Source organism: Fringilla coelebs, assembly GCF_963513975.1.
Source record: "Fringilla coelebs genome assembly, chromosome: 4".
NCBI classification, from domain to species: domain Eukaryota; kingdom Metazoa; phylum Chordata; class Aves; order Passeriformes; family Fringillidae; genus Fringilla; species Fringilla coelebs.
The window spans coordinates 6,006,203-6,031,184 of NC_140032.1; the positions used below are offsets into that span (position 1 = coordinate 6,006,203).

General features: G+C 45.9%; 2 protein-coding genes across 6 annotated transcripts in view; one reads left to right on the forward strand and one right to left on the reverse strand.

Moving 5' to 3' along the window:
* Positions 1–20,146, forward strand: part of LOC311152740 (charged multivesicular body protein 3) — a 33,938-nt gene extending 13,792 nt beyond the window's left edge. For 2 of the 5 annotated variants that reach the window (XM_084204049.1, XM_084204050.1), the window contains exon 4: positions 591–2,696. In XM_084204049.1, the coding sequence (XP_084060175.1) occupies positions 591–2,157 (1,567 nt within the window). In that variant the 3' untranslated portion in view covers positions 2,158–2,696. Of the gene's footprint in view, positions 1–590; positions 2,697–6,026; positions 6,150–10,780; positions 10,842–14,246; positions 14,427–16,760; positions 16,883–18,586; positions 18,702–19,619 lie in introns of those variants that run through there. The other 3 variants (XM_084204051.1, XM_084204053.1, XM_084204052.1) reach the window with 3 other exon arrangements.
* A 528-nt stretch (positions 20,147–20,674) lies between these two features.
* Positions 20,675–24,982, reverse strand: part of KDM3A (lysine demethylase 3A) — a 30,969-nt gene continuing 26,661 nt past the window's right edge. Inside the window, exons 24-26 of the mRNA XM_084204678.1 lie at positions 23,713–23,889; positions 23,497–23,631; positions 20,675–22,672 (exon numbers count right to left, since the gene is read on the reverse strand). Of these exons, the coding sequence (XP_084060804.1) occupies positions 22,592–22,672; positions 23,497–23,631; positions 23,713–23,889 (393 nt within the window). The 3' untranslated portion in view covers positions 20,675–22,591. The remainder of the gene's footprint in view (positions 22,673–23,496; positions 23,632–23,712; positions 23,890–24,982) is intronic.

Below are 24,982 nucleotides of genomic sequence, written 5' to 3' on the forward strand. Positions count from 1 at the left end.
GTGTGTGCTTCCTGCTCTGCTGGTTTTGTGACCAGTTCTCTCACCTCACCCCTTAGCCTGTCTGCATCTTGACAAAATGGTCCCAGTAGGAAATGGACACTTGTCAGCTTCATTAAAGCAACAGACCAATGTCTGCTCAACTTCGCCCCACGGCTGTTTGGCAAAACCAGGATGGAAGGAAGCTGTGAAAGCTGTGGGATATTGAGCTGCACTGGAGTGGTTTTCTTCTTGCCTGGAAGGCCAGGGAAAAGTAGCTTTTAATACTAAAGCTTTAAAGCAAAGAGTCAGCTTGTGTATTATTCAAATCCAGTTACAGAGCATCAATGGCTGCATGGCTTTGTTTATTTTAATGACCTGTGAAAATTAACACTATTACTCTTCCTGCTTTATGAATGCATATCTCTTTATAAGATAGAAAGATATTGTAAGAATAAATATGCTTTTCTGGAGAATACTGAGCACCCTTATTTCCTGCTATTATAAGGGTTCCCAGGTGCTCAGCATGTCTCAATTTTGGGCTTAGAATAGAAATGTAAGGACTCAGTTCTGGAGTTATGAAAGTGGAATCTAACCTGCCATTTTCTTTGTAGATACTGCAAGAGGAGGGGTTGGCTGAAATCCACCCTCATTATGTCGGTTCCACAAACCAGTACCTCCAAGGGCAAAGTCATGCTGAAGGAATACAGCGGGCGCAAGATCGAAGTGGAGCACATCTTCAAATGGATCACAGCCCACGCTGCCTCTCGGATCAAAACCATCTACAACTCTGAGCATTTGAAAGAAGAATGGAACAAAAGTGACCAGTACCGGGTGAAAATATACCTGTTTGCCAACCTCGACCAGCCTCCGGCCTTCTTCTCTGCACTGAGTGTAAAGTTTACTGGAAGAGTAGAGTTTATTTTTGTCAACGTGGAAAACTGGGACAATAAAAGTTACATGGCAGAAATTGGTATCTACAAGACACCATCGTATATACTGAGGACTCCTGAGGGGATTTACAGGTATGGAAATAACACTGGTGAATTTATATCACTACGTGCCATGGATTCCTTTTTGCGCTCATTGCAACCAGAAGTTAACGATTTATTTGTTTTAAGTTTAGTTTTGGTTAATCTGATGGCTTGGATGGACCTGTTTATTACACAAGGTGCCACTATAAAGCGTTTTGTGGTTCTTATAAGCACTTTAGGGACGTATAATTCACTATTAATTATTTCCTGGCTACCAGTGTTAGGTTTTTTGCAACTACCCTATTTAGACAGCTTTTATGAGTACAGTTTAAAACTCTTCAGGTACTCCAACACAACTACTTTGGCTTCTTGGGTGAGGGCAGATTGGATGTTCTACTCTTCTCATCCAGCCCTCTTCCTCAGCACATATCTCGGCCATGGTTTACTGATTGATTACTTTGAGAAGAAGCGAAGGCGCAATAACAACACGGATGAAGTAAATGCTAATAATCTGGAGTGGCTGTCGAGCCTCTGGGACTGGTACACCAGCTACCTGTTTCATCCCATTGCTTCTTTTCAACACTTCCCTTTTGACTCAGATTGGGATGAAGACCCAGATTTGTTCTTGGAGAGGTTGGCCTTCCCTGATCTCTGGCTTCACCCTCTGATACCAACTGATTATATAAAAAACTTACCCATGTGGAGGTTTCAATGCCTCAGCGCCCATTCTGACGAGGAAACGCTGGAAACCTTTCCAGACAGCGAAAGTGACTCTGACAGCGAGAACAAAGAGGTCTTCAGTAGCGACAGAGAAGCCTCGGAGGACGATGAGCTGAGCACGTGTCACAGGTGCAGTGAAGGAGGTGTGGATGCCTGTTCCCGTGCCAGTCACTCTTGTCACCACGAGCCATGCGAACGCAAAGCCAGGTCCTACAGCTCGTACAGCTCCGCGGGCGACCTGGAGCCAGACTGGTCAGCCTGGCCCTCCGACATGTTGCACTGTACAGAATGTGTGGTGTGTCTAGAAAATTTTGCAAAGGGCTGCCTGCTGATGGGCCTGCCCTGTGGCCACGTGTTCCACCAGAATTGCATCATGAAGTGGCTGGCGGGCGGGCGACACTGCTGTCCCGTCTGCAGGTGGGCGTCCTACAAAAAAAAGCAGCCATACACACACCCGCAGCCTTTGTCGAGTGAGCCCCCGTCTTAGCTGTGTGCCCATGTCTTTTGTAAGCTTTCAGGATATTACTGCTTGCCTTTTAAATGTTAGTCACTTAAAAGATTACGTGGTTTGAAGTTTTAGTTTAAATGTTAGTGCAGTGAACTAAAATATACATGATGCTAATGTTAATAACAGAATCATTTGGTTGCCTTGTATGTTGAACTGAATGCAAACTTACCTTACAATTAATTTGTTCTCTTCAACATCTGAAAACTTGATGCTGTTTTTGTAAGCACAAAAATCAAGCCTACAAGAGAAATGTATTCCAGCAAACATTTACAAGTTGGGATGTGGGTGAAATTGAAATTCTGATCGGAGACAATTGCTTAATTTAAGTGTTTCTTATTTTAGAGTCTGTTCTGCACATCTTTGTTGAATAATGTATGTTGTAAGACAGTACCATTTAAAAAGAAATCGGTGAAATAAATTATTTTAAAAGGAGATTTGTAATGTTAATTGTTTTGATAAATATTTTGTGTGTATGGTTATGGATGTCTTGCTGGCCTGATTTATCTGTGAAGACAATAAAAATATAACACAACTCTTGTGACTAATAAATCATCTCCTAGGGATGCAGGAATTCAGTGATCTGAGTCACTGACCAAGGAGAAGGCAGTGGTGTTTCACTGGGAACTGTTTCCTTCATAAGTCTGCTGTGTTGAGGTGCTTCTCTGCTGGATGTGGTTTTCCAGTTGATTACAAGCTGCTTTTCCAGATGGAGACCCTCTCCTAGCAGCTGTCTCTCCAGTACCCTCATCTGCAGACATCTAAAAAGACTTTAGGGTAGCTCCCTCTACAGCCTCAAAGTAAACTGTTGAGAAGGAGCAGAATATTGTCATGCAGTGACAAAAGTGGCTTGTAAAGGTACAAATTGCCAGCTTCCAACTGTGCTGGTATTCTGAAGTGATTTCTGGTTTCTTTGATAGTTCTTTGGAGCCATAAAAAAAATGAGTCTGTTGTTTTCTTTATATTTCCATATGAAACTCTGATTTTGGTTGTACCTTTCAGAAATCATTTGGCTGAAAATAGAGAGGAATTGTTGATTGGAAAGAAAAAAAGAGGGGGAGGAAAGCAGGAGAGATTATATGAGTAGAGGAAAAGGCTAAACTAGAAAGGTATTTTCAATTGTCTTATTTCTTTTCTAAATCTTGCCTGTGTGATATGAAAGGAGGATAATGACATAAAGATGATGATAATAGGAAATACAAACACAGCTCCCCATTGCAGTTAGAACCCATCTGCCAGTGTCTTTATGGAGTTGGGAGGCTGGTGCTCACAGAGCTGCTGGCATTGTTTCAGCTGTCCAGGGTACCTGGGCACGCTCTTTTTTATTAACAAATGTTTCAGGGCTCTGTCACCAGGTGTGTTCCCAAGAGGATATTCATGTAATTAGCAGAAGAGCTGTTTTTAATTTACTGAGTCCTTTTTTCTCTCTCATTTCCTTTTTCCCAGGGCAGTACTGAAGCAGAGAGGTACAAGGGGCACAATATCAGCAACTCTCCTGTGGTCCAGAAAGTAATTTTTATTCCAGTTGAGACCTGCTAGTACATGTCCTGTCTGTGTCATTTCAGCCTCAGCAGAGCAGCAGAGAGGCATAATGAGGGCAAAGATCATTTCTGCTTCCAATTTGTGCAGCAGCAGCATGGCGTATATGCTTGTCATGAGTAGCTGGAATCCACATTGTTTCAGGACTGTTTTGAAATCTGCACTGAACTGAGGCCCTGCCAAGGGAAAGAAGTTTTGTGAGTATGGATAAGGCTGTAGCTGAGGTGCTGACACCACAAGTGGGGTGCTGTATCCCAGCCCGCTGCAGCCTTTCGCCGGTACCTCGGCAATTTGCCAAAAGCTGTGAGTGCTAAGCTGGAGCAGTGCTGTGTCCTTGGAGCACTGAGTCTCATGGAGTGCACTCTGCTGATGAAGGCTGACCTCCTCACCCTCACACACAGCCCCAGCAGCTCTGCTCCTGTGCACTGGCTCAGCCTTGTTTGAAAAGCTTTGTGCACACCTGTTTCAGCTGAAGACTTGTTTTAATGGCCTCAGTTGCTCTACTCATCCTGTTCGTTTGATGGATGACCCAAACTGCTGTTTTAATTAGCAGGAGAGCCACTGAGGGCACATCCACAGGAGCAGGTAATTATGACCAGTAGGTAGCTGTGGAGGAAGGTTTAGTCCCCTCGTGTCTGAGTTATATAAATTGTTGTGATGCAGTTCCTGGCAATGCATCTGTTACAGAATCTTGAGCAGCTGGCGTAGTGTATTGAGAGTCCCAGCAGGACAGAAAAAGCAGTTGGATGTGTTTATTTTATGAAATGCTCGTGTCAGTAGCAGCAGAAGCATCCGAGTAACATTGTTTTCTACCCCGTGCAGGATCTCAGACAGCCCTGCCCTGACGTGTTGACAGTTGAACATCCGGAGAAGGGAGCAGAGGAGCAAAGACTGTGCCTGTAACAAGGTCAGCGGTTTCGCTGTTCACATGTTTTGCCTCGCAGGGCTGGGTTGTGCTAGTGCTTGTGAAGTGTCTTAACTGAGATGCTAAACATTCCTAAAGTGTTGTTTTATTCTCTGATGTCTCGTGCCTGGAAGCTGGAGACCAATTGTAAACAGAAAATGTCAGACCACTGAGGTGAGGCTATTCACTTGTTTGTTAGGTTTAATAAAGGCAGTGGATGCTTGGTGCTGCTATTACAAAGGATGGATTTAAATAATCTCTAAAGCTCTTTGTCACTCTCGTTTTCATCAATTACTGTTTTATTAGCACTGGCTTTCCCACTGCTGGTGCTCAGTCCAAAATGAGAGCTCTATTTTCCAAAGCTTGTTTAGATCTTTTTTCTGCATTAGATTCTGGAGGGAAAGATGACCAAGGTGAAACTGTACTTTTTTGTAACTAATTAAAAAGTCTGTCTCCAGTAATTAAACAATGAGGGTAAGTATAATCTAAGGTATTGAAGAGTTAGGTTAAGTTAATAGCACCTTTTTTTCCCCTAAGCTTTTGCACTCTGTGCATCACTGATTTATTTCTAATGCTCTCAGTCTCAGATTGTGCACCGGGGCGTGAAGAGATGGACTGACTCGCTGGAGCTCCAGCAGAGCGGCTCCAAGCTGTCCCTTCATTTCAGCCAGGTGACCCTGCGGAGAGGAGGGTGAGGATGAGCCAGCCTGGCCAGCGGGATTTCTCCGAAAGAGCCGCGGCAGCTGGGGCGGGGTGGCCATCGGCCTGTGTGAGCCCTGCCCTGGCGTGTCCTGCGGGCTGTGCCAGGGGAGAGGCCGGACTGGGAGCCAGCCCTTGCACCAAGAATTCTCGAGATGTTGGAGTTCCAGAGAAGGGAGCGGAGCTGGGGAAGGCTCGGGTGTGATGAGCAGCGGAGGGGGCTCAGCCTGTCAGGGGCACCTTATTGCTCAGCCGGGTGGGGATCAGGCTCTGCTCCCAGGAAACCAGCGACAGGACGAGAGGGCGCAGTCTTAAGCTGGACCAGCGGAGTTTCGGTTGCACATCAGGAGGAATTTCTTCACAGGGCGGTTGGACATTAGAATGGGGTGCCCAAAGCGATGGTGGAATCACTGTCTCTGGAGGTGTTTAAGGAAAGGCTGGACGTGGCACCCAGTGCCATAGCGGTGTTCGATCGTGGTTGGAATCGATAATCTCAGAAGTTTTTCCCAACCTGACTGACCCTGAAGGAGTTACAAACACGCTCAGTGCGCGGGGCCGGCGCTCCCGCCGCGCCCCTCAGCGCCTTCCCGCCCCTCCGAGGGGGCGGGGCCGTGCGCAGCGCCGTGCGCAGCGCCACGTGACTGGCGCGAAGCCGCGAGGGGCGGGACAAACACGTTCTGGTCCCGCCCCCACGCGGAGTGGGCGGGGTCTGCGGTGGCGCAGGCGCAGTGCGCGCTCCGCCCGGCCCGGCTGCGGGAACCCGGAAGCGCCGGGCGGTGCGGCCGCCATGGGGCTCTTCGGGAAGACCCCCGAGAAGCCGCCCAAGGAGCTGGTGAGGGGCCGGAGCCGCCAAGCCGGCCCGGGAGTTTCAGGGGGGAGTGGCGACAGGGCCGTGTGGCGTTGCTATGGCGTCGGGCGGGACTGCGGAGGGGCCGGGCTCGGCCTGGTCCTGGCGGAGGCTACACCCGGGCCGGGACCGGGCCGGTGAGACCTCACAGAAGCTCCCGGTATCTGAGGGGGCCTGCAGGGAGCCGGAGAGGGGCTCTTCGTGAGGAAGTGGAGTGGCGGGACAAGGGGGAGTGGCTACGAGTTGATAGAGGGGAAATTTAGGTTAGATACCAAGAAGAAATTCTTCCCTGTGAGCGTGGTGAGACACTGGAACAGGTTGCCCATGGAAGCTGTGGCTGCCCCATCCCTGGAAATGTTCAAAACCAACTGGATAAGGCCTTGAGCAACGTGGTCTAGTGGAAAGTGTATCTGCCCATGGCAGGGATGGTTGGAGCTGTGTGGTCTGTAAGGCTCCTTCCAACCCCCTAGCATTCTCTGGTTCTGTGATTCTAGCTCCTCTTGCAGACACAGCTTTAAAATTAGGAAACAGTAGCTGAAATGTTGGAACTTGTAGGGGGAAGATGAGTCTGTAGACAAACTGTGTTTCCAGGAACAGCTTTCTGCTGTCACAGTACAATGAAATAATCAAGACACTGGTGGATTTCGCTGTTGTCTTTCATAAGTAGCTATGAATGTGTTAGTGAAAAAAATCTGCTGTTTGCTGAGGGAAAGATCATACATTAGAGGTACTGGAAGAGCAGCAGGAAAAATGACAGGCACACAAGTTGAAGGCTTAGACAAGCTGCAGTGTCACAGATGTTCCCTGGTGCTTTGTAGCAGCTGAGTCCCAGGGGAGCAGGTTATGGTTGTTGCTTGTGGGGTGAGAGAATCAGATGAGGAAGGTACCTCTGGGAGTGTCCTTTCCCTTCCTCCTCTGCCTGTGTCAGAGCCCTGTGTGGGCTGGGTCAGTCTGCTGGGTTCCTGAGTGTGGCACAAGAGAGCACAGGGAGAGCTGGGGCTGGGGGCTGCTGCTCTCAGGGTGGGTGATGCATCAGACAGCTGTGGCACCCACATGTGTGCTCATGCTGCACTCAGGAGTTCTCATCTTCTGCCTGAGGGCCACTCTTGCTCTTTTGCCTTCCCTGACTGGTGAACTTGCCATGTTTTCCAGTAGCACAGAGTCTCTGGGGCATCTTGGAACTCTTGGAGGATGGTGCCAGCCACCTTGAGCCTTCTTTTTGGTGCACAGCAACAGGACAAGGAGCAGTGACCATAAACTAAACCACAACATCTTCCACCTTTACATGAGGAAAAGCTTTTTTATGCTGAGGGTGGAACAGCTGCCCAGGGAGGTTGTGGAGTCTCCCTCCCTGGAGCCATTCCAAACACACCTGGACACATTCCTGTGTCACCTGCCCTGGGTGACCCTGCCTTGGCAGGGGGTTTGGACTGGCTGATCTCCAGAGATCCCTTCCTAAGCCAATGGTTCTGTGGTTCTTTGCAGAAAACCCTGCAAAGGCAGTAGGGGACAGGTGTAGGGAGAGGTGACATGAGTCCTCGTGCTGTCATGAGCCCTCCCTGGGGGTGCAGGCTGGCACGGTGACTTCAGAGCCCTAACACTGAGATTTTGAGACACCCATTATTAGTTAAAAATTCCTTTCCTCCTGTACCTAACTGCAGCTTTAGAAGGAAAAAGCAGTAGCTGTTTCTGCATCCTAGCTGATGGGGAAACAGCAGAGTGTAGCTGGTGTCTGCCAGCAGCTGTGCCCAAGATACAGTCCCTGAGCAGGGCTAGAGGGAGCAATCCAGGCACTGCAGTAGGTGGATGAGGGTGGGGAGGGCTTGAGATTTTTGTGATGGCAATGATTTGCCCTCAATTCTTTTGTCTGCCCACTCTGTGGATGTGAGATAATTTATTTATGATCAATACAAGGCAAATATCTTCAGCCTTTGTGAAGAGCTGGTGATACATTTCAGCCTGTCTAAAGCTGGGGATTTACTGTACTTTTAATGCCACGTCTGGATCGGTTGAACTTAAAAAGTGGGGTTTCCTCCAGTGTAGTGTGAGTTGGCTCTTTTCAGCTTGAGTGCTTTGCTGGCTGACTCTGGCATGATGCAGTGCTGTGCGAGTGGTGTTTTTGTTCAGATCAGGAGTGGAGTAGAATTGCTTCATCATCATGGAGTTGTGTTCAGGGTAGTTATCTGTGCTCAGCTGGACCACAGACTCCTGTTCCAGCATTGCTGCCTTGTACCATGGTCTGTATCCAGGTCCCTGTGTCCCGTGTGAGATGAGAGGTGTGGCTTCTTTACAGCTCAACAAATTGCTGTCTCATGTAGCTGGGAGCATGGACTAGCCTGGATAAGAGTCAGTGGGATTTCCTCCTCCTCTTACACAAAACAGGAGGGGAGTTGGGAGCAGCAGGGGAGGCATAAGCACCTGTACCTTTAGAACAGTCATGTCAAACCCCTGGCAGTGCTGGGGATGAACTGTGAAAGAGTTTTCTGCTGTCAGAATAAGCAGGTTTTGATGACAACACGCAACCAGTCTTGATTTAATGGTGTCTTTGTGCTGGGCTGTTCACCCCAGAGACAGAAGCTGCAAATCCTGCTGTGGTTCATTTGACAGTTGCTGATTGTGCTTGTACATGAAGGCTTGTTGTGTGTTGGTTTGTTCTAGAATGCAAGTTGTAGAGCACATTTCTGGCAGGTGTTGCATTTGAAACAGGATGGTTGGCCAGCCAGTGCTCTGTCATGTTTTTCTCAGTCTCTTCCCCCTGCTTTTTTCCTCTCATGTAGCCCATACTCTAAAAGGGACCTTCTTAGCTTTCTGTCAGGGTGAGGAATGACTCTCCAGGATGTTATCTCCTCTGCTCTGAAGAACAAGAGAGGAGGCTGCAGTCAGTTCTGGGTTTGGGTTTTTTTTAACTAAAGGTACAGGAGCTTTCTGAAACATGTTGGAAACTTCTGCACCTCTGCAGGGCTTTGGGTTGTATGTGGGGGTTTTTAAGCTGATCTTGTGCTTGGGCACCTCATGGTGCTTTTGTCTGCAGTCAAAAAATAGTCCTGTTCACCCATGACCAAGAGAAAGTCTTTTGAGACTGGTGAAAGTCTAAATCTGTTGCTCTGCTGTGCTTGTGCACCAAAGAGAACTTGCTTTACAAGTTTTCATTGCATAAGTTCTCTTCACTCTGCTTACCTGGAGGGACAGTCAGGGCAAGTGGAGCTCCCCACCTCCTTGGTGAGCCAGAGGATCTGGAACAGAGAGATCTTGACAAGTGCCAGGAGGGAGCTGCTAAAGGAGCAGCTGTGTTTGAACACCACCAAAGGCAGGGGAAGGGAAGCTGGAGGGCAGAGAGACCTGAGCAAGTGGGAGGAACCCAGCAGGAACCTCACAAAGTGGAGCAATACAAGACTGGGACAACCTACCTGCACACAGGGATGTGCAGCCTGGGGCTGGCTGGGCACCAGCTCTGCAGGAAAGGATCTGCTTTCCCATGGATAATAAATGAGCTCCCAGTGCACCTCTGCAGCAATGAAGGCAAACAGGGCTGTGTTGGGAAGCTGTGCTCACAGTGCTGAGTGCTCAGTCACTGTGCTACTCAGCAGGAAAGAGGCCAGGTCTGCAGAAGTGTCCCAGTGTGGGCACCCAGCTCAGGAAGGATCTCAGCCAGCTGGGGAGGTGTGGCAGAGGCCATCAGGGTGGAGGAGGGCTGGAGCCTTTGATGCAGGAGGAGTGGCTGTGGGAACTGGGCTCATTTTGGCTTGGAGAAGAGAAGGTGAAGGAGCAGGGGTCTAAAGCCTCTCACTGCCTCTGCTGGGGTTGTAGTCAAGGCACAGATAGGTACTTTTGAGGTGTGTCCAGTGGCAGGAGTGGGGCTACACCCACAGAGGAGATTTTGGAATTGAGCATGAAAGTCCAGGTTGGATGGAGCTCTAAGCAGTCTGGTTTAGTGGAAGGTGGCCCTGCCAACTGCAGGGCATTGGAAATAGATGGTCTTTAAGGTCCTTTCCAACCCAAACCATCCCAGGATTCTATGAGGAAAAGTCTTCACCACGCAGGAGTCATTTAAGTGCATTTGTTCACAGTGACTGTGAAGTCTCTGCCCTCAAACAGTGTCAAAACTCAGTGGATGAGACCTGGACAACCTGAGCTCTGAACTTGATCCTGCTTTGAGTAGGGGTTGGCTTGGAGACCTCCTGGAGATCCTCCTGACTGAAATGGGCAATAGCACTCTTGGGGCTGTCATCTATGCCAAAGTCTGTCCCCTCTGCTGAAACCCCCTGAGACAAGTTCCCTGTGTACAGCGACAGGGCTGTGATGAGGGAAGTTAGCCAGGCAGTGAGCATCTGACTCACAACTCACATCCTGGAGTCATTGAAGAGTTTTGGTTGGGAAGGATCTATAAAGGTCCTCCTTAACTCCTTGTCTGAACATCAGTGCAGTAATTGATGGTATCTCTGCAATGTTTGGGGGTTTTATTATTTGAATAATGAAATATTTTAACATCACTCATAACTTGCAGCTCATGCATTTTGAAGTGCTGCTTTTGATACTGAATGTTTAAGTTACATGAAAGTATAAAAGCATAGTTTTGAAGTTGGAATTTCAAGTAACTCTCACTTTCTCTTTTTAAGGTCAATGAATGGTCCTTGAAGATAAGGAAAGAAATGAGAGTGATTGATAGACAGATCAGAGGTTTGTACTTGTGTCTCTTTTTTTTTTTTTGTTTTGTTGTGTGTCTTCAAGGGTTTTTTTACTTTAATTGAGGCAGGCTGTGAAATTTAATAACTTGGGGTAGTCTGTCACATCTGGAGTAAAGGAAGATAAATGTGATCCCGGGGCCAGACTTAGTCTGTGTTACAAAATGATGTCGCTGTGAAGTTATCCTAGTAAAATTTTCAAAAGAACATGAATATTTCATGCTCCCAGTAAGACATAATGCTCTTAAATCCCTTTGGATAACATGTATTAGACTTATTATCCAGAATTTCACCCACATTGATTTAATGAGTAGTATCAGTGTGATATATAATTCCACATGTAGACAGTTCCACTGGCATGTACTGGTGTGAAAGTGCACATGCCAAGCAAAAATAGCTTGCTGTCAGCTTGGAAAAATTACAAACAGAAGAGAGGAAGGAAAAAACAAGGTATTTTCTCTGTGTGGGTGTTTTGGTATTAAATACTGAGCATTACACTGCTGAATGTGTCTGGAAAAGTAGAGAAGTTGCTTAATATTGCACTGCTGTTAGTTCAGAATTTATTTTACCTGCCTTCCCTGAACCTCAAAATAGGTTTGGGCTAGGTTTTGTTTCCCCCTTATTTGTCTTCTACCCTGTCCCTGGGATTTGTCCATGGGAGGTGCTGCTGAAGGATATTTTGTGTCAGCTTCTGTTGCTAACACATGCCTGTTAGGAGTGACACCTTGAGGAGCACATCCTGCATTCCCCATCCTTCCCAGCCCTGGGGTGCCTCTGGAGTGACCTGGCAGGGTTTGTGTCTTCTCCCTCTTGTGAGTTTGGTTGCAGAAGGTTGCCTGTGCAATACAAAGTGTGCTTTGGCCTTGTCTCCAGTATGAGGAACAGAGTTTGTGTCTTTCCCAGGAAAACTGATGTACAGGGATGTGAATTTTTACTTTCTCCAGGACACTTTGTGTGGTTGTATCAGGCACAGAGGAGCTGCAATTCTCATCTTACTAGCAAAACATGTTTTAGAGACTGCATCTTCCACAGAAGCAAAGTACCCACTGTTCTCTACTGATGTTTCTGGAAATGTTGGGTTTCTCCTAACTTTTTACATGCCATAATGCTTTTAATGGCCTACACAGATACTAGGTTACATGGTAGTGTGGTGTTTTGATGTAAATGCAAATCTAATTATTTTAGCAGCTCTAAACCTGTCTGTGTTTCAGAGTCCTACATTCAAAGAAATACAGTTCAGCACTAACCACCAACCATCTGCTACACTGATAATTGCCCTTAAAACAAAGTACATAATATCTTTGTGCCAGGATTTCACATTTCACCTATGGAAGTACATTGTTCTGCTGGACACTTCCCAGGCTAGCAGGCTGCTCCTGAAGGATGGCAGCCAAGTGCCACTGAAGGTTTCCTCAGAAGTTACTCACTGTAGTTGGATTCTGCCATGCTCTCTTGTTTCACCTGAGCCCTACACAGGAAATCACTGCAATCTTTAAGGAAGGATGCTAAGCTGGAGCCTGTCTTAGTTTCCTTGGGGAAGGCTGTGGATGTGTTTGAACAAGGCAACACTAGATCCACCTGGGATGAACTGAGTGGGCTTGGATCACTTGAGCACTTGGCTTGCCCAGTCAGCAGAGTTACTAAAATAGCAACACACTCTTTGAAACCATCTGTTGTTTGATGCTCCTGTAGTGATTTCCTTTTGGGGTAGGTTGTTTTTCAGGGCTTGGAAGGTTTGGAGAAATGAAAGGCATCCTTGTTATTTCAGAACTGAATTTTTGGAGTTGAAAGAGTTGGAGTAATACAGTAACTTTGTGTTTTGCTGAGCTTGTGAGTCCCTCTCGCAGGTACTTTGGGCTGCTTTGTTCCTGATAGTGCTGCAGAAGCACTGGGGAAGTGGCTTTGGCTCCCTTGAGGAGTGTAGCTGGCACTGACCTTCAAAGATGGAGTTGGCTGTTTTTGCGCACTTGTGCCACTGATCTCATACTCAGCCCTTGATGCCAGTGAGAGCATTCACTCGGGTGCAGGCTGTCCTGCACTAGCCTGGGTGCAGTAATACAATACTTGTGGTTGTTTTCAGCCTGACAGAGTGAATGTTGTAATTCCTCAGTGCTGCTGGGGTTTTCTAGTGCTTTCTGTTTCCTGCTGGAGCACTGCAGCTCTTTCTTACCTGCTCTGATATACTGGGACTTGGCTCAGTCCCATGTGTGACACACAAATGTCTTCAAGTTTCTGGTGTTTCTGAAAATAATAGTGGGAAAGCAGCAAAGGTATGTTTTTCTGATTGTAATCCTACAGCTTTCTGCCAGTCCTTTAAGGTAAACACCTCAGTGAATGATACTGAGAGAATTACTGGTTCATTAACTCCTGCCTGAGAAGCTGTGTTGAAGTCTCCAAATTGGCCTGTGCCAGAAGGTGTATGTTGATGCCTTTGTTTTTATAAAAGGGCAGCTTCTGATTCTTCCAGTGTATAACTTTGTCTGGCATAAATCAAGAAGACTCAAAACTAAATCTGAACAGAGGCTTTCTTAGAAAAAATTTTTTTTGTGGTCATTTCAATCAACTCTTTGCAGAAGGTGAGGAACCCTTACTATCTGAATTCTTTATTTACTTTAGGATAATTTTTCGTGTAGACTCTGAGATCCACATTTCATCAGTGACTAATTTATTGCTGAGTCTGGAGAAGAAAGGAGGTTGATATTGTCCCTGCTTACTCTTGCATTTTTTACTCTGGGCTTTTTGGAGTACAGCTCCTGCTGTTCACAGCCAGTGTTACCTGGCAGGTCAGAACTGTCAACAGTCACATCAGATTTGCTGGAGAAACAATGGCATTTAAGAAGGCCTTTTTAGTGTTTAATAGTCAAACCAACTCTTTGCTTATGCTTAGTTCAGTATTCCCACTGAAGTACACTCTTAAAAAAGCAGTTGAACAAAGCTGGGTGCCAGGAGAGTTTGAACAGGATGTTTCAACTTAGATGTATATTTTGTGTATGTGTATTTGTATCAGGCCAGTTTAATAGTCAGAAAGTTATTTTGAAGTTGTGACTCAAGTCATCCTCTCAGAGTGCTGTGTTCTTACAGGACCTTTTTTTGCTTTGTAAGCTCTTACTCAGCTCAGCATCATGGACTAATATTCTCAGACAGTCCTGTAGAGTGCTCTTGACTGCAAAGGAAATTACAGAGCTGGATGTTCAGTAATGAGAATTTTCCTATTAAGATTTAGTTGAATTAATCAGCTGACATGTAAATCAGCCTAGAACAAGGTCTTTGAGTAACAGAGGGAATCTGAAATCAAGCAGAAACAGCTCTTTGCATTGGAAACACACCTCAACAAATGACTGATTTCTTTTGTATATCCTTAGGAGTTGGTCACTGTTTGCTGTGTTTTTCTGTGCTCCAGATATCCAGAGGGAAGAGGAGAAGGTGAAGAGGTCAATAAAGGATGCTGCCAAAAAGAATCAGAGGGATGTGTGTGTGATCTTGGCCAAGGAGCTGGTCCGCTCTCGGAGGGCTGTAAGCAAACTCTATGCATCCAAAGCTCACATGAACTCAGTTCTCATGGGGATGAAGAACCAGCTTGGTAAGAGCAAATTCTGGACCCAAGCACTGCTCTGACAGTAGAAGTGAGGTCTGAGGTTTCCTTGTCCAGAACCAAAATCAAATGCAGGCAGAGCTTGAATGTGGGAACAGCTGTGCTCCTGTGAAAAGCAGCTGATTCCAGTGGGCTTCAGGAGCCTGGGAAGATCCTCCCAGAGCTGTGAGGCTGCTGGGTTCTACCCCCTAATCCCAGCAGGCACGTGCACTCACACTGTTAGAGCAGAGCCTTTGCCACCACCCCATAAACACACACAGCTTTCACACACTGTGAGCAGCTCCACCTGCTCTTCCTCTTCAGCTCCTGAGGACTGAGGTCTGCTAGTAGAACACACATGTACACAACAGATCAGTTGTTCCAGGAGCTGCTCTCAGATGCTCTGTCCAAGCTGGCCAGATACCTGGTACCTTCCCAGACCTCCTCTGCCTGAACTGCTGCTACCTGGTCCTGCAGGCCCCTGAGGTTTGTGTGTTCCCTCACCCACTTCAATCCTTCCCCAGTCTACCTTTGGACATTCCCCTAAGACTCAGCTATGTTCCTGTAATCCCTGTAATTAAAAGATCCATTGTAAGTTTTCCCTGTGTCCAAACACACTCTTTCCACCTACATCCCTGTAAGGAGTCCTGCATCCCTGTAGGCAGTAACCCCCCTCAGTCTGCAGGATGCTCTGAGGCTGCTTCTCCAGTGCCTTGCCTGGATAGGTGTCCCACCCTGCACTCTGAAGTAGTCAGGGAGCTCCCACTTTTGGTTTCTTGGGGTTCCTGCCCCTTTTTGTTCTCTGCATCCTTGCTGGTTCCCTGTTTCCTGCGATGAGCTGCTCAGCAGATGATGCAACACCTCTCCTCAGAGCCTGAGGGTTCCAGTGGGGTGAGAATCACATGCTCTGAACTCACAGCAATTTGGAGCACATTCTAAACAGTTTGAATGCATTCCTAGTACCCCTGTATCCTCCTGGAGCCTGTGTCACTGATTTTGACAGGACCTGTCACTGGAGTGGAATTCTCTTCATCTTGTAGATGGTTGCTTCCCTAGCAAGAGTCTGGGGGCATTTACCAACACCTGCATGGGAGTGGGGGAGCAGTGCTTGATTTCTTAGTGTGGATGAATCCTTTTGCCCCTTGGCTTAACACCCATGTTCTGTAAACCCTCCTTGGTCCTTTGTGTTCCTCCAGAACCAGCATATTTCCCTCATTCCTTATCCACATCAGAAATCTGTTTAAATATATTTCCTGCAGAGTTTTGCATAGCTGGAAACAGTCCAGCCTGTAACAAGCAGAGCAGAAAGCTGTAAAGACAGGAGAAGACTTGGTGGAGATCAACATGCTGCTGAAATGTCAAAGCATTTCCCCCACCCCAGCATCATCCCAGTAGATTTTAATGTTGGATGAGTGATAAAACAGGAAGTCACACTGTGAACCTTAAGTGTAATTTTATGATGGTTCAAATGTGGCTCCCCATGCATCTCACTCAGGAAAGGAAGGTAGGACCATCCTTGTACCTTAAGGTGTCCATTAAAAGGAAAAACTCAAAACTGCCTCCTCCTTATTACCACTGCCAACATCTTCATCTTCCTTGGAATGGTCTGATTCACTTGGATAGGAAATATAGAGGAATCTAGAATTCACTCTGGGGTTTGTAGTAACTTGATAATGTAACATAATATGTGCTGTACCTTCATTTTGCTTCATTAAGGACTGACCACTTTATATACAAACAAGTAAGTTCTCCATGTCCAGGAAGCTGCAAAGCTAGATGGCAGAATTCAAACATCTTCAAAGTACCCTTAATTACTGCTTTGTGATCTTGGTATATCAATACATATGAGGAGTTAGAATAAGTTAGAATAGCCTCTTGAAAGAGTATTGTTAAATTCAGTTTAAACAAGCTTATTTGTGGCTTGTCTGCTTCAGTATTAATGTTGTAGCTCACTCTTTGCTGTGGAACCATTGCAGCAGAACTTCTGCCAGGGTTGGTTTCCAGTACCTGGTGTCAGGCAGGAGATCCCTGGTTCAGCAGCTCTGGCTGCTGAGGGGCTGGGCAGGAGCAACTCTCTCCCTGTCTTTAGTGAATTGGGTGCAGGTGGGTTGAACTCTCTCTGCAGACCACCTGGGCTCCTGGTTGTACAGGACATTTATAGCATTTATCCAATGTGGGATAAGTTGGGCTTTCCCAGGAATTTAGTCAAGAGTGAAGAAGTGCAATGCCTGTTTATTTTTTAAATTGAATTGCCTAAATGTAAACAAATTTCCATGTAGGGAGGATGTAATTTTTCTGCTTTCAGCAGTTGTTCAAGCTGTTCTGTGCCTCTCTCCTTCACAGCTGTCCTCAGAGTAGCAGGTTCATTGCAGAAGAGCACAGAAGTCATGAAAGCTATGCAAAATCTAGTAAAAATCCCAGAAATCCAAGCAACAATGAGGGACTTGTCCAAAGAGATGATGAAGGTAAGGTCTGGCACATAAATCAGACTTGGGTGAACACAATGTGGCAGTCTCTGAGCTGTGCAGTCACTTGGGTGGCCCCTTTGTCACAGGGCTGGAGTGAGCTCAGGACACTGACTCCATGGCCAGTCTGATACTGGTGACACAAAGTTTTAAATCTAAAAACAAAAAGCTGTTAGACCAACATTCCTAATAACATTTTTGAGTCAAAATTGGCAACATATGGGGAATTTATTCACCACAGACATGATCAAAGAAACAACAATTTTCTGGCATTTGTATACACTATAACAGCCAAGATTTTTTAATAGACACTCCTAAAAATCTGCCCAATTTATTGCATCATGGTAGAGGTGTTTTGTTTCTTTTAACTACTGGCAGAACATCTCATCTGTCTTTGTTTAATGGATAACATGAGTTTTATCCAGCTGACAGTGCTTTATTAAATTTGCTGTCCTGCTTAGACAATTACTATTGATTAAGTTTTCTGGGGAGTACAAGCCTATGAAGTGGCTCCCTTACTACACCTGCAATGTATTAATCAAGTTTTCTGGGATGTATTGGCCTTTGACTCCTTAACTCTCTCAAGATACTATTCTTGTTCTATGACATCTAATTAATCTCTAGTTATATGATAACCATTAAACAATTATTTATTGAATTTTGTTCTTCAGCTGTAGATTCTCTGAGGGGTATGGGCCCATAGAGCTCCTTTCTGCAGGTGCAGTGAGGTAATTTCTCAGGGTTTTCTACTGACACTTAGCCAATACAGATCTAAACCAATACCAGCCAAAATAACACAATTGAGCATTCCTTAACTAATTAAGTTTATTACAAAAATTTTAAAGAATCACAAAACTCCTGGCTCCTTCAGATACAACTCACTGTCACTGGTTTAAAGCATCTAGCTCAGTGTCTCCATGTGATGGGGGTGCTCTGATTTGAAAGCATACTAAGTCTCTGTTATGACTATTACATTTTCAACTACCAAAGTTATTTTGCTTTTTCCCTTCTTACCACTCTAGACTGCTTAATTCAAATAAGTTTATTTCTAAATCATTTTATCATTGTGCACCAGCATGGTTTGGCCATATCTAGGTTGCAGGGCCTGCAAAGGAATGTTTTCAAATGCAGATTAAAAAAAACAAGCTGTGTCAAAGAGGAGTTTTACAGTGTGCTACACAATTGATGCTGCATGACTGAAACTTACACTTGGATTTCACATGCTTGGAGCAGGCTGGGTTCTTGGTTTAGATGTGCAACAACAATAAATAACCATGGAATCATAGAATGATTTGGTTTGGAAAGGATCTTAAAGATGGTGTAATTGCAGCCCCCCTGCCATGGACAGGGACATCTGCCACTAGACCAGGTTGCTCAGAGCCCTGTCTAACCTGGCTGGGAGCACTTCCCGGGATGGGGCATCCACAGCTTCTCTGGGGAACCTGTTCCAGCTCACAGGGAAGAATTTCTTCCTAATATCTAATTTAAATCTCTCCTCTTTTAGTTTAAATAACTTGAGGTTTTCCAAGTGAGAACAGGTGCCTTTAATCCTCAGTTTTGTTCCTGCTTTTCCTCTGCAGTGGTAGAGATGTGTGCTCATGTTACATGCCTGGATAGGCATAACCTCATTTCCCAAGTAGAAACGAGTTTTCTTACTCTGCTCTTCCCAAGGGCATCACACACTGCCTTGTTTTTTTCTGCTAGGCTGGAATTATAGAGGAAATGCTGGAAGACACCTTTGAAGGCCTGGAGGATCAGGAGGAGATGGAGGAGGAAGCTGAGGCAGAAATTGACAAAATCCTTTTTGAAATTACAGCTGGTGAGTTTGTGGGTGCTGCTGAGAGCCAGGTCCCTGCTCTGTTCAATAAGATGCAGCAACTGAAATCTTCATCTATTCCTTGCTCTCCCAGTGGCATCTCTTCCTTTGGTGATGGGCAGAGAGCTCTGACAGGCTGGTTTCTCAGGGCTGAGAAGGCAGTGGGGCTCAGCAGGGCAGAACTAATATCCATCAGCTGCTCTCTGTGCAGTTATGTAATTGAGGCTCTAACAGATCTGTGTTTGGCTGTGCAGTGAATCCTCTTAACAAGGTGAAACTTACATGATTGGCTAGGTATTGTTATTAATGAAACCAAGAAATAAACTCTGCTGCACTGCCTTGAGTCATAGGCTGTGTTGTGGGTCCTGGTAGTAACTTGCTGTGTCTTGTTTGGGGGAAAAAACCCAAAACAAACACAAAAACCCTCTTAAAACCACAACTTCTGCCTTCCAGCTCATGAAGTAATGATTTACTGGTTCAGTTGACTTGGAGAATGCTTAGAATGCTCCTTTCACCTGGATTGCTCGTGATGTGGTGTGACAAAAACAATCACCAGGGCTGCATTCAGCTGTACCACGCTGCAAGTGCAGGGCCCACCCTGCTGGCACCTTGTCCTGTTCTTTCTCACATCCTCATGTGCTTTTTCCATCCAGCAGTTCCCCTCCTCCCGAGCAGGCAGGGGGAGCTCCCGGGCAAGCAGCAGGGCTTGTGGGGAGCTGGGAGCCTCCTCCCAGAGGGGAAGGAGCAGAGCTGGCAGGTCAGTGCTGCTGGGCAGCCATCAGCCCTGGGCTGGCCCTGGCCCAGCTCAGGGCTCTGACCTCCATGGGAAATGACTGGTTGGGTTGTTTTAGATGTCTCCAAAAGCCACTAATTATTAAATGAAGAGCTGACACTCACTAATGAGCCTGTTTATTGTTGCAGGGGCCTTGGGTAAAGCACCCAGTAAAGTCACAGATGCTCTGCCAGAGCCTGAGCCCATGGGAGCAGCAGCTGCTGCCGTGGACGAGGAGGAGGACATCGAGGCCATGCAGTCACGGTTGGCCACCCTGAGGAGCTAGGGCCAGGATGGATGTGTACAGTTGGCTTGATTTTATTCTGTCCTACCTTCAAAATGCAAAACTTAATGTATTCTCACTTATGTAATATATATATATTTTTTTTTTCTTCCTGAGGATTTTTTCCTCCAAGACACTACTGTAATATACTTCTTGGGGAGTGCAGTCTCTTCCAGTTTTCTGTTCAGCCCATGTTTCCTGTGGTGACATGGCAAGGGTGGTGTAATGTTATGTATTTTTAGACATAAAGTCCTGAAATATATTCTCATATTCAAGCAGCATTTCTCTCTAACAGGCAGTTTGGTTTAATCTGTTACCAAAAACCTCCAGCACTGTCAGATCTGTGTTTTCCTGAATCAATATAAATTTTATTAAAGCTGCTTCTAACAGTCACTGCCACTCAGCAGTTTCATTTGCATCACTTTGCCTCTTTCACAAACGGATTCCCACCTCTTAACACCTCCCTTTTAGTTTTGTAACACCTTTCTTTAGCACATTTATGGCCTTCACTGCACTGTTAAAGAGAAGTTTTCAGTCCGTTCCAGCTCTGTATGGTCACAGGAGAGCCTGGCTTAGCCAAGGCTGTGGCATGTGAGGGTAGGTCAGGTGGCAGCAGTGGGAGGGGGCCCTGACTCACCAGGCTGTTGGCAAAGCTTCCCATGGCCATGCCAAGGCCTCTCTGCTGCTCCAAGAGCACATTTCAGGGTCAGAGGAGAGCTGTGCCTCCTCCCAAGGAAAAGCTTCAGGCAAAACGGATGTCATGGCTCACAAAAGGCTGTTTGGAAACCAAAAATCTCTGACCCAAACCTGTCACTGCCACAGCACCTCCCCAACAAAGGCCAGAGCTGTTAATTTTAAGGAAGCCAAGTCTCTAAATAATTGTACCCCAACAGCAAGGGTAGAAAAACACACAAGGCACACAGCTGGATGGAGTCCAACACCCCCCATTTTCAGCCATAAAAGCAGGGGGAGGGCCAAGCACTGCTCACCTTTGTGCTGGGCAAGGCAAAGTATCCCCAGGGCTCTGCAATTCAAATGCTCATCTCCACCCCAAATGCAACAAAAACAGGCAAGAGGGACAGCTTGTTTCTTGTGGTCTTAAAAAATCCAGAAAGGACAGATCAGAAACAAAGTGGGTGAGAGCTGCAATAAAACAAGATTGAACAACAGCATAGTGCTAAGAGCTCAAAATGCAGTTTCAACAAGGAATCTTTTCAGATCTACGTGCACACACACAGGGTGTGTAAGGTCAGTGTGACTCAGCTCCCTGGGAGGTACCTGTACTCCAGCTGCCCACAAATACTCCAGCTGGTTCCAAGGAAAGCAATTAACCTGCTCAATGCCATCTCCTTCAACTTGATAGTTCAAGGGACAATGTTCAGGTAAAAGTTGTTTTTAAGCACACTTGACTAGTTCAAGCACAAAATGCCAAATCAAAGCACCTGAAGTGACTAGAATAAGTTATTTACTGTCAAGAGGTGGCAGCAAGTGAAGGTGGAGGAAAGCTCTCACTGGTGTGTAGACAAACCTGTAAATCAGCCTAACCCTTGTAAGAGGCTCCTGCTCCCTGCACATCACTGAGCCTGTCCCCTCTCCTGAAGGAGCAATCAGAGGAAATTTCTCTGAAGAGCAGCCCTGCCACCCAACAGGGAACAGTTACTGCTGATCACAAACAACAGGTCAACGACTACTGGGAGCATTTGCAGAGTTCAATTTGTTGCATAAGCTCAGAGAAGTGAACTCAGAGGCTATCTGGCAACTTGCAGTGCTGGGAAGGAATTGAAAGGTTAATTTTTTCTCAGGGTATCTCATCAAATGAGAAAGTCACTTTTCCATTCATAACCTCTCTTCCTGTTTTAAGTTTTACAATGTTCTTCAGTGTTTCTCCAAACAACCCTGAGTTCTGTGTGTGCCATTTCAGACTGAAGCTGCAAAGCTCATGTGACACAGACCACAGCACAGGCAGCAGTAGTGTCAGCTAAGTCATGCTTGGGCTAACCAAAAATAACTATAAACAGGTCTGCAACCAAATTCCATAACCTAAGCCTTCAAATACTTCAAGAAACAGTATGAACCATTTATGATACACAGTTTTCTTTTGCATTTCAAAGTACTGCATCAAATTAATTACATTTTAAACAGTCAACTGAAGAAGACAGGCAAGGAACAGTATCTGAAATAGAAGAATTTTTATGTAACCATTCAGTGTTAAAAACAAAGAGAATCAAACATCAGTTCAAATTAAAGAGCAGTTTCGAACAGAAGACATTTGATTAAAAGTTTCTTTTAACATTTAGAAATTTAAATACATTTACCTAAAGATGGTTAACTCCCATCTCTATGTTACTATACAATAGCTTAAAGCTAATTTAAATGCTAGTTCTATGTTAATGTGAAATTCCAGAACTGCATTCTTAACTTTTTATGTAAATTGGTTATTAAACTGAGTGATTCCATACTTCCTCCCACCCCAAAATAAATTTTAAAAATTGAAGCTTTACAATGCCTTGAATAATATTTTTCAAACGAGTAATTTGGAATAGTTCCCAACAGTTCTATAGGAGGTATTTTGTACAGTTTGGAGAGCAACTCCGTATAAAGTTCTATTGCAACTGAGCATTCACAGTATGCCACAGTCCATACATATTACTACATATACATATCAGGTTTGTAAACATTGGAAGAATACACAGAACATAGTACCACGATCCTCTGGTACTGCTGAAAGGAAGATGAGGTAACATTCATATAATCTCAAAGTCCACAGAGGTCCTGACTGAGTAGGTAAAACAGCTGCCAACGCTTCTGTTTCATAGTGTGTGGTTAAGGCGCTCTACGTCACGGTCTGCTAAGGCTGGATTCATTAGCTCTCAGTATCCCAACTGCATCTTTAACAGCGTGGTAAATGACATTCTTCACCTGCAGGAGCAAAGGAAAAGGTGCTTGGTTTTACAAGCAAACAGCACAGACAGTTTTCCAGCTTTCCCACTTACTTCCCCTCACCCTGTGCAAGTCAGTTTGGACACGCTCATCTGCCTGACCTTCTTGCAAATTACAAACCTGGGAAAACATCTGTTGTGTTTTGTCTCAGGGCCTCTCCCTGGTCAGTGACCCCCAGAAAAGTTTGAGAGTCTCTTTTCCCAGCCCGGCACTCAAAGGGGTCAGAGCTCTTCAGTTCTCAGTCTCAAGGTTGTTTATTGTTCCTTATCTATACAATTTTTTCTCCTGTCCAGCTGAGGTCTGTTCAGCTAAGACAGTCCAGAGCACTCTGCTTGCCCCCAGGGTGGTGTTATGTCTTTATACTAAAAACTACGTATACAATATTTACAATCACTTTCCAATACCTATCACCTATGTTACACAGTGAGCTTCTACTCTAAACCAATCTAAAAGTGCCAACATCACAGCAGAAGATGGAGGCCAAGAAGAAGGAGAAAGGCTGGACACACCCAGATCCCTCCATCTTGTCCCCTGAACCCCCATAATGTACTTTTTCACCCCATGATAAATTCACTATCATTCTACTTAATTTTTCATGGCTTGCAGATCTTCATCTAAGGTTGGTAACTTGCTCCATGGGTCATAATCACAACCACAGGCATTCTGGGCTCTGTGCCAGGGTCTCGGAAACCCCTGGCAGGGGTCTTGGCTGCTCAGGACAGCCAGAGGAATGTCCTTGGTTCCAACAGTGTTTCAGTGGGTTTTTAGTAAAGGGTCAAGAGCACTGAGCATTGGGAAGTTACCTGCAATTTATCTTCATGGTTCGTATGCGTATGCGACAGATATCTAAATTCCTGAGTGAGCCAGAAGCAGTGTTTGACATGCTCTGGGGATACAAAGTCTTCTGCAACTTTAATACAACTGTACAAATTATGAACCTAGAGAGAACAAACAAGCATTAGGCACGTGCTCAAAGGGCAGCCCAAGCAGTCAGGCCATTCCATGTCCCTGGTGCTTGCCTGGTGTGGAGCTCCTGCTGGGATGAAAACTACATCTCCTAGAAACTGTACAATAGCCCAGCCTTGAACTCCGTACTCCTGGTGAAGGCGCTTCCTCAGCGATCGGTCCAGGTACCAGCTCTGATCATGAATGGGATCGTGATCTACAGGGTTTTCTTGGCCTTGCTCTTCTGCAACCTGGCAAAGTCACAAGACAACAGGTATTTTAACACACCAGTCTGACTGGACAGACAAGTTGTATCTGTGGTATTCCACACAACCGTGTGCCAGAGGGACCTGCACCATGTGCTCAGCTAGGAGAGTTACACAATGGAAGCGTGGATCTTTACTCAGATCTTTGTCAAGGTTTCAACATTGCTCAGGTCCCACTGGCTTCAAAGACACATTGCAAACGTGGGTGTGGAAAATGCAAGTAATCCCAACTGACAGTGGCAAGAGAAGCAGCCTGTGTTCACATTGGGAACCACTGCCCACATGGAACCAGTGCTCTGACATTGCTCATGCTGGAGAGGGGCTGTGGAGAAGGGTGTGAAGTGACAGGACAGGGGCAATGGCTTTAACCTGAGGGACAGGAGGTTTAGATTAGAAGAAAAAATTAGGAAGAAATTCTTTCCTGTGAGGACAGTGTGGCACTGGCACAGGTTGCCCAGAGAAGCTGTGGCTGCCCCATCCTTGGAAGTGTTCCAGGCCAGGCTTTCAACAATATGGTCGAGGGGAAAGTGTCCCTGCCCACTGCAGGGGGTTGGAATGAGATGTTCTCAAAGCTCCCCACCAACCCCAACCATTCTGAGATTCTGTGACTCTACAGCCTGTGACTGGAAGACACTACCAAGTGTGGAATTCAGCAGGTGTCTGCCTTGAGGCACCATCAGTCAGTGTGTGCTCACTGACCCAGAGGATGCAAACCAGATTTTCAAGAGAAACGAGACTGGGAAGCACAACAAGCACTTCAGGCCAGAAATTTGAGGGTTGTGGGGAGAGAATTTCTGCAAGAAGTTGCTGTGTAAATCCAACTTGCTGCAGCAGCCATTTACACCCAGGAGTGTAGCCCAAAAACTCATTTGGGAGGAGATAAACAGCTTGATTCTACTCCACTAAAAGCTACTGAAAGCCCCACACCTGCCAGCAAGCGTAATACAAGGGACTGAGGTGTGAGACACAGATGTCAAAACTCCAAGTGCTAATGCTTATCAAACCCAGTATCATGTTTGATCAACCATAAGATTTGTTCTTTGTTAATATTAAATAAGTCTGTTGCAGCCTCTCCCAG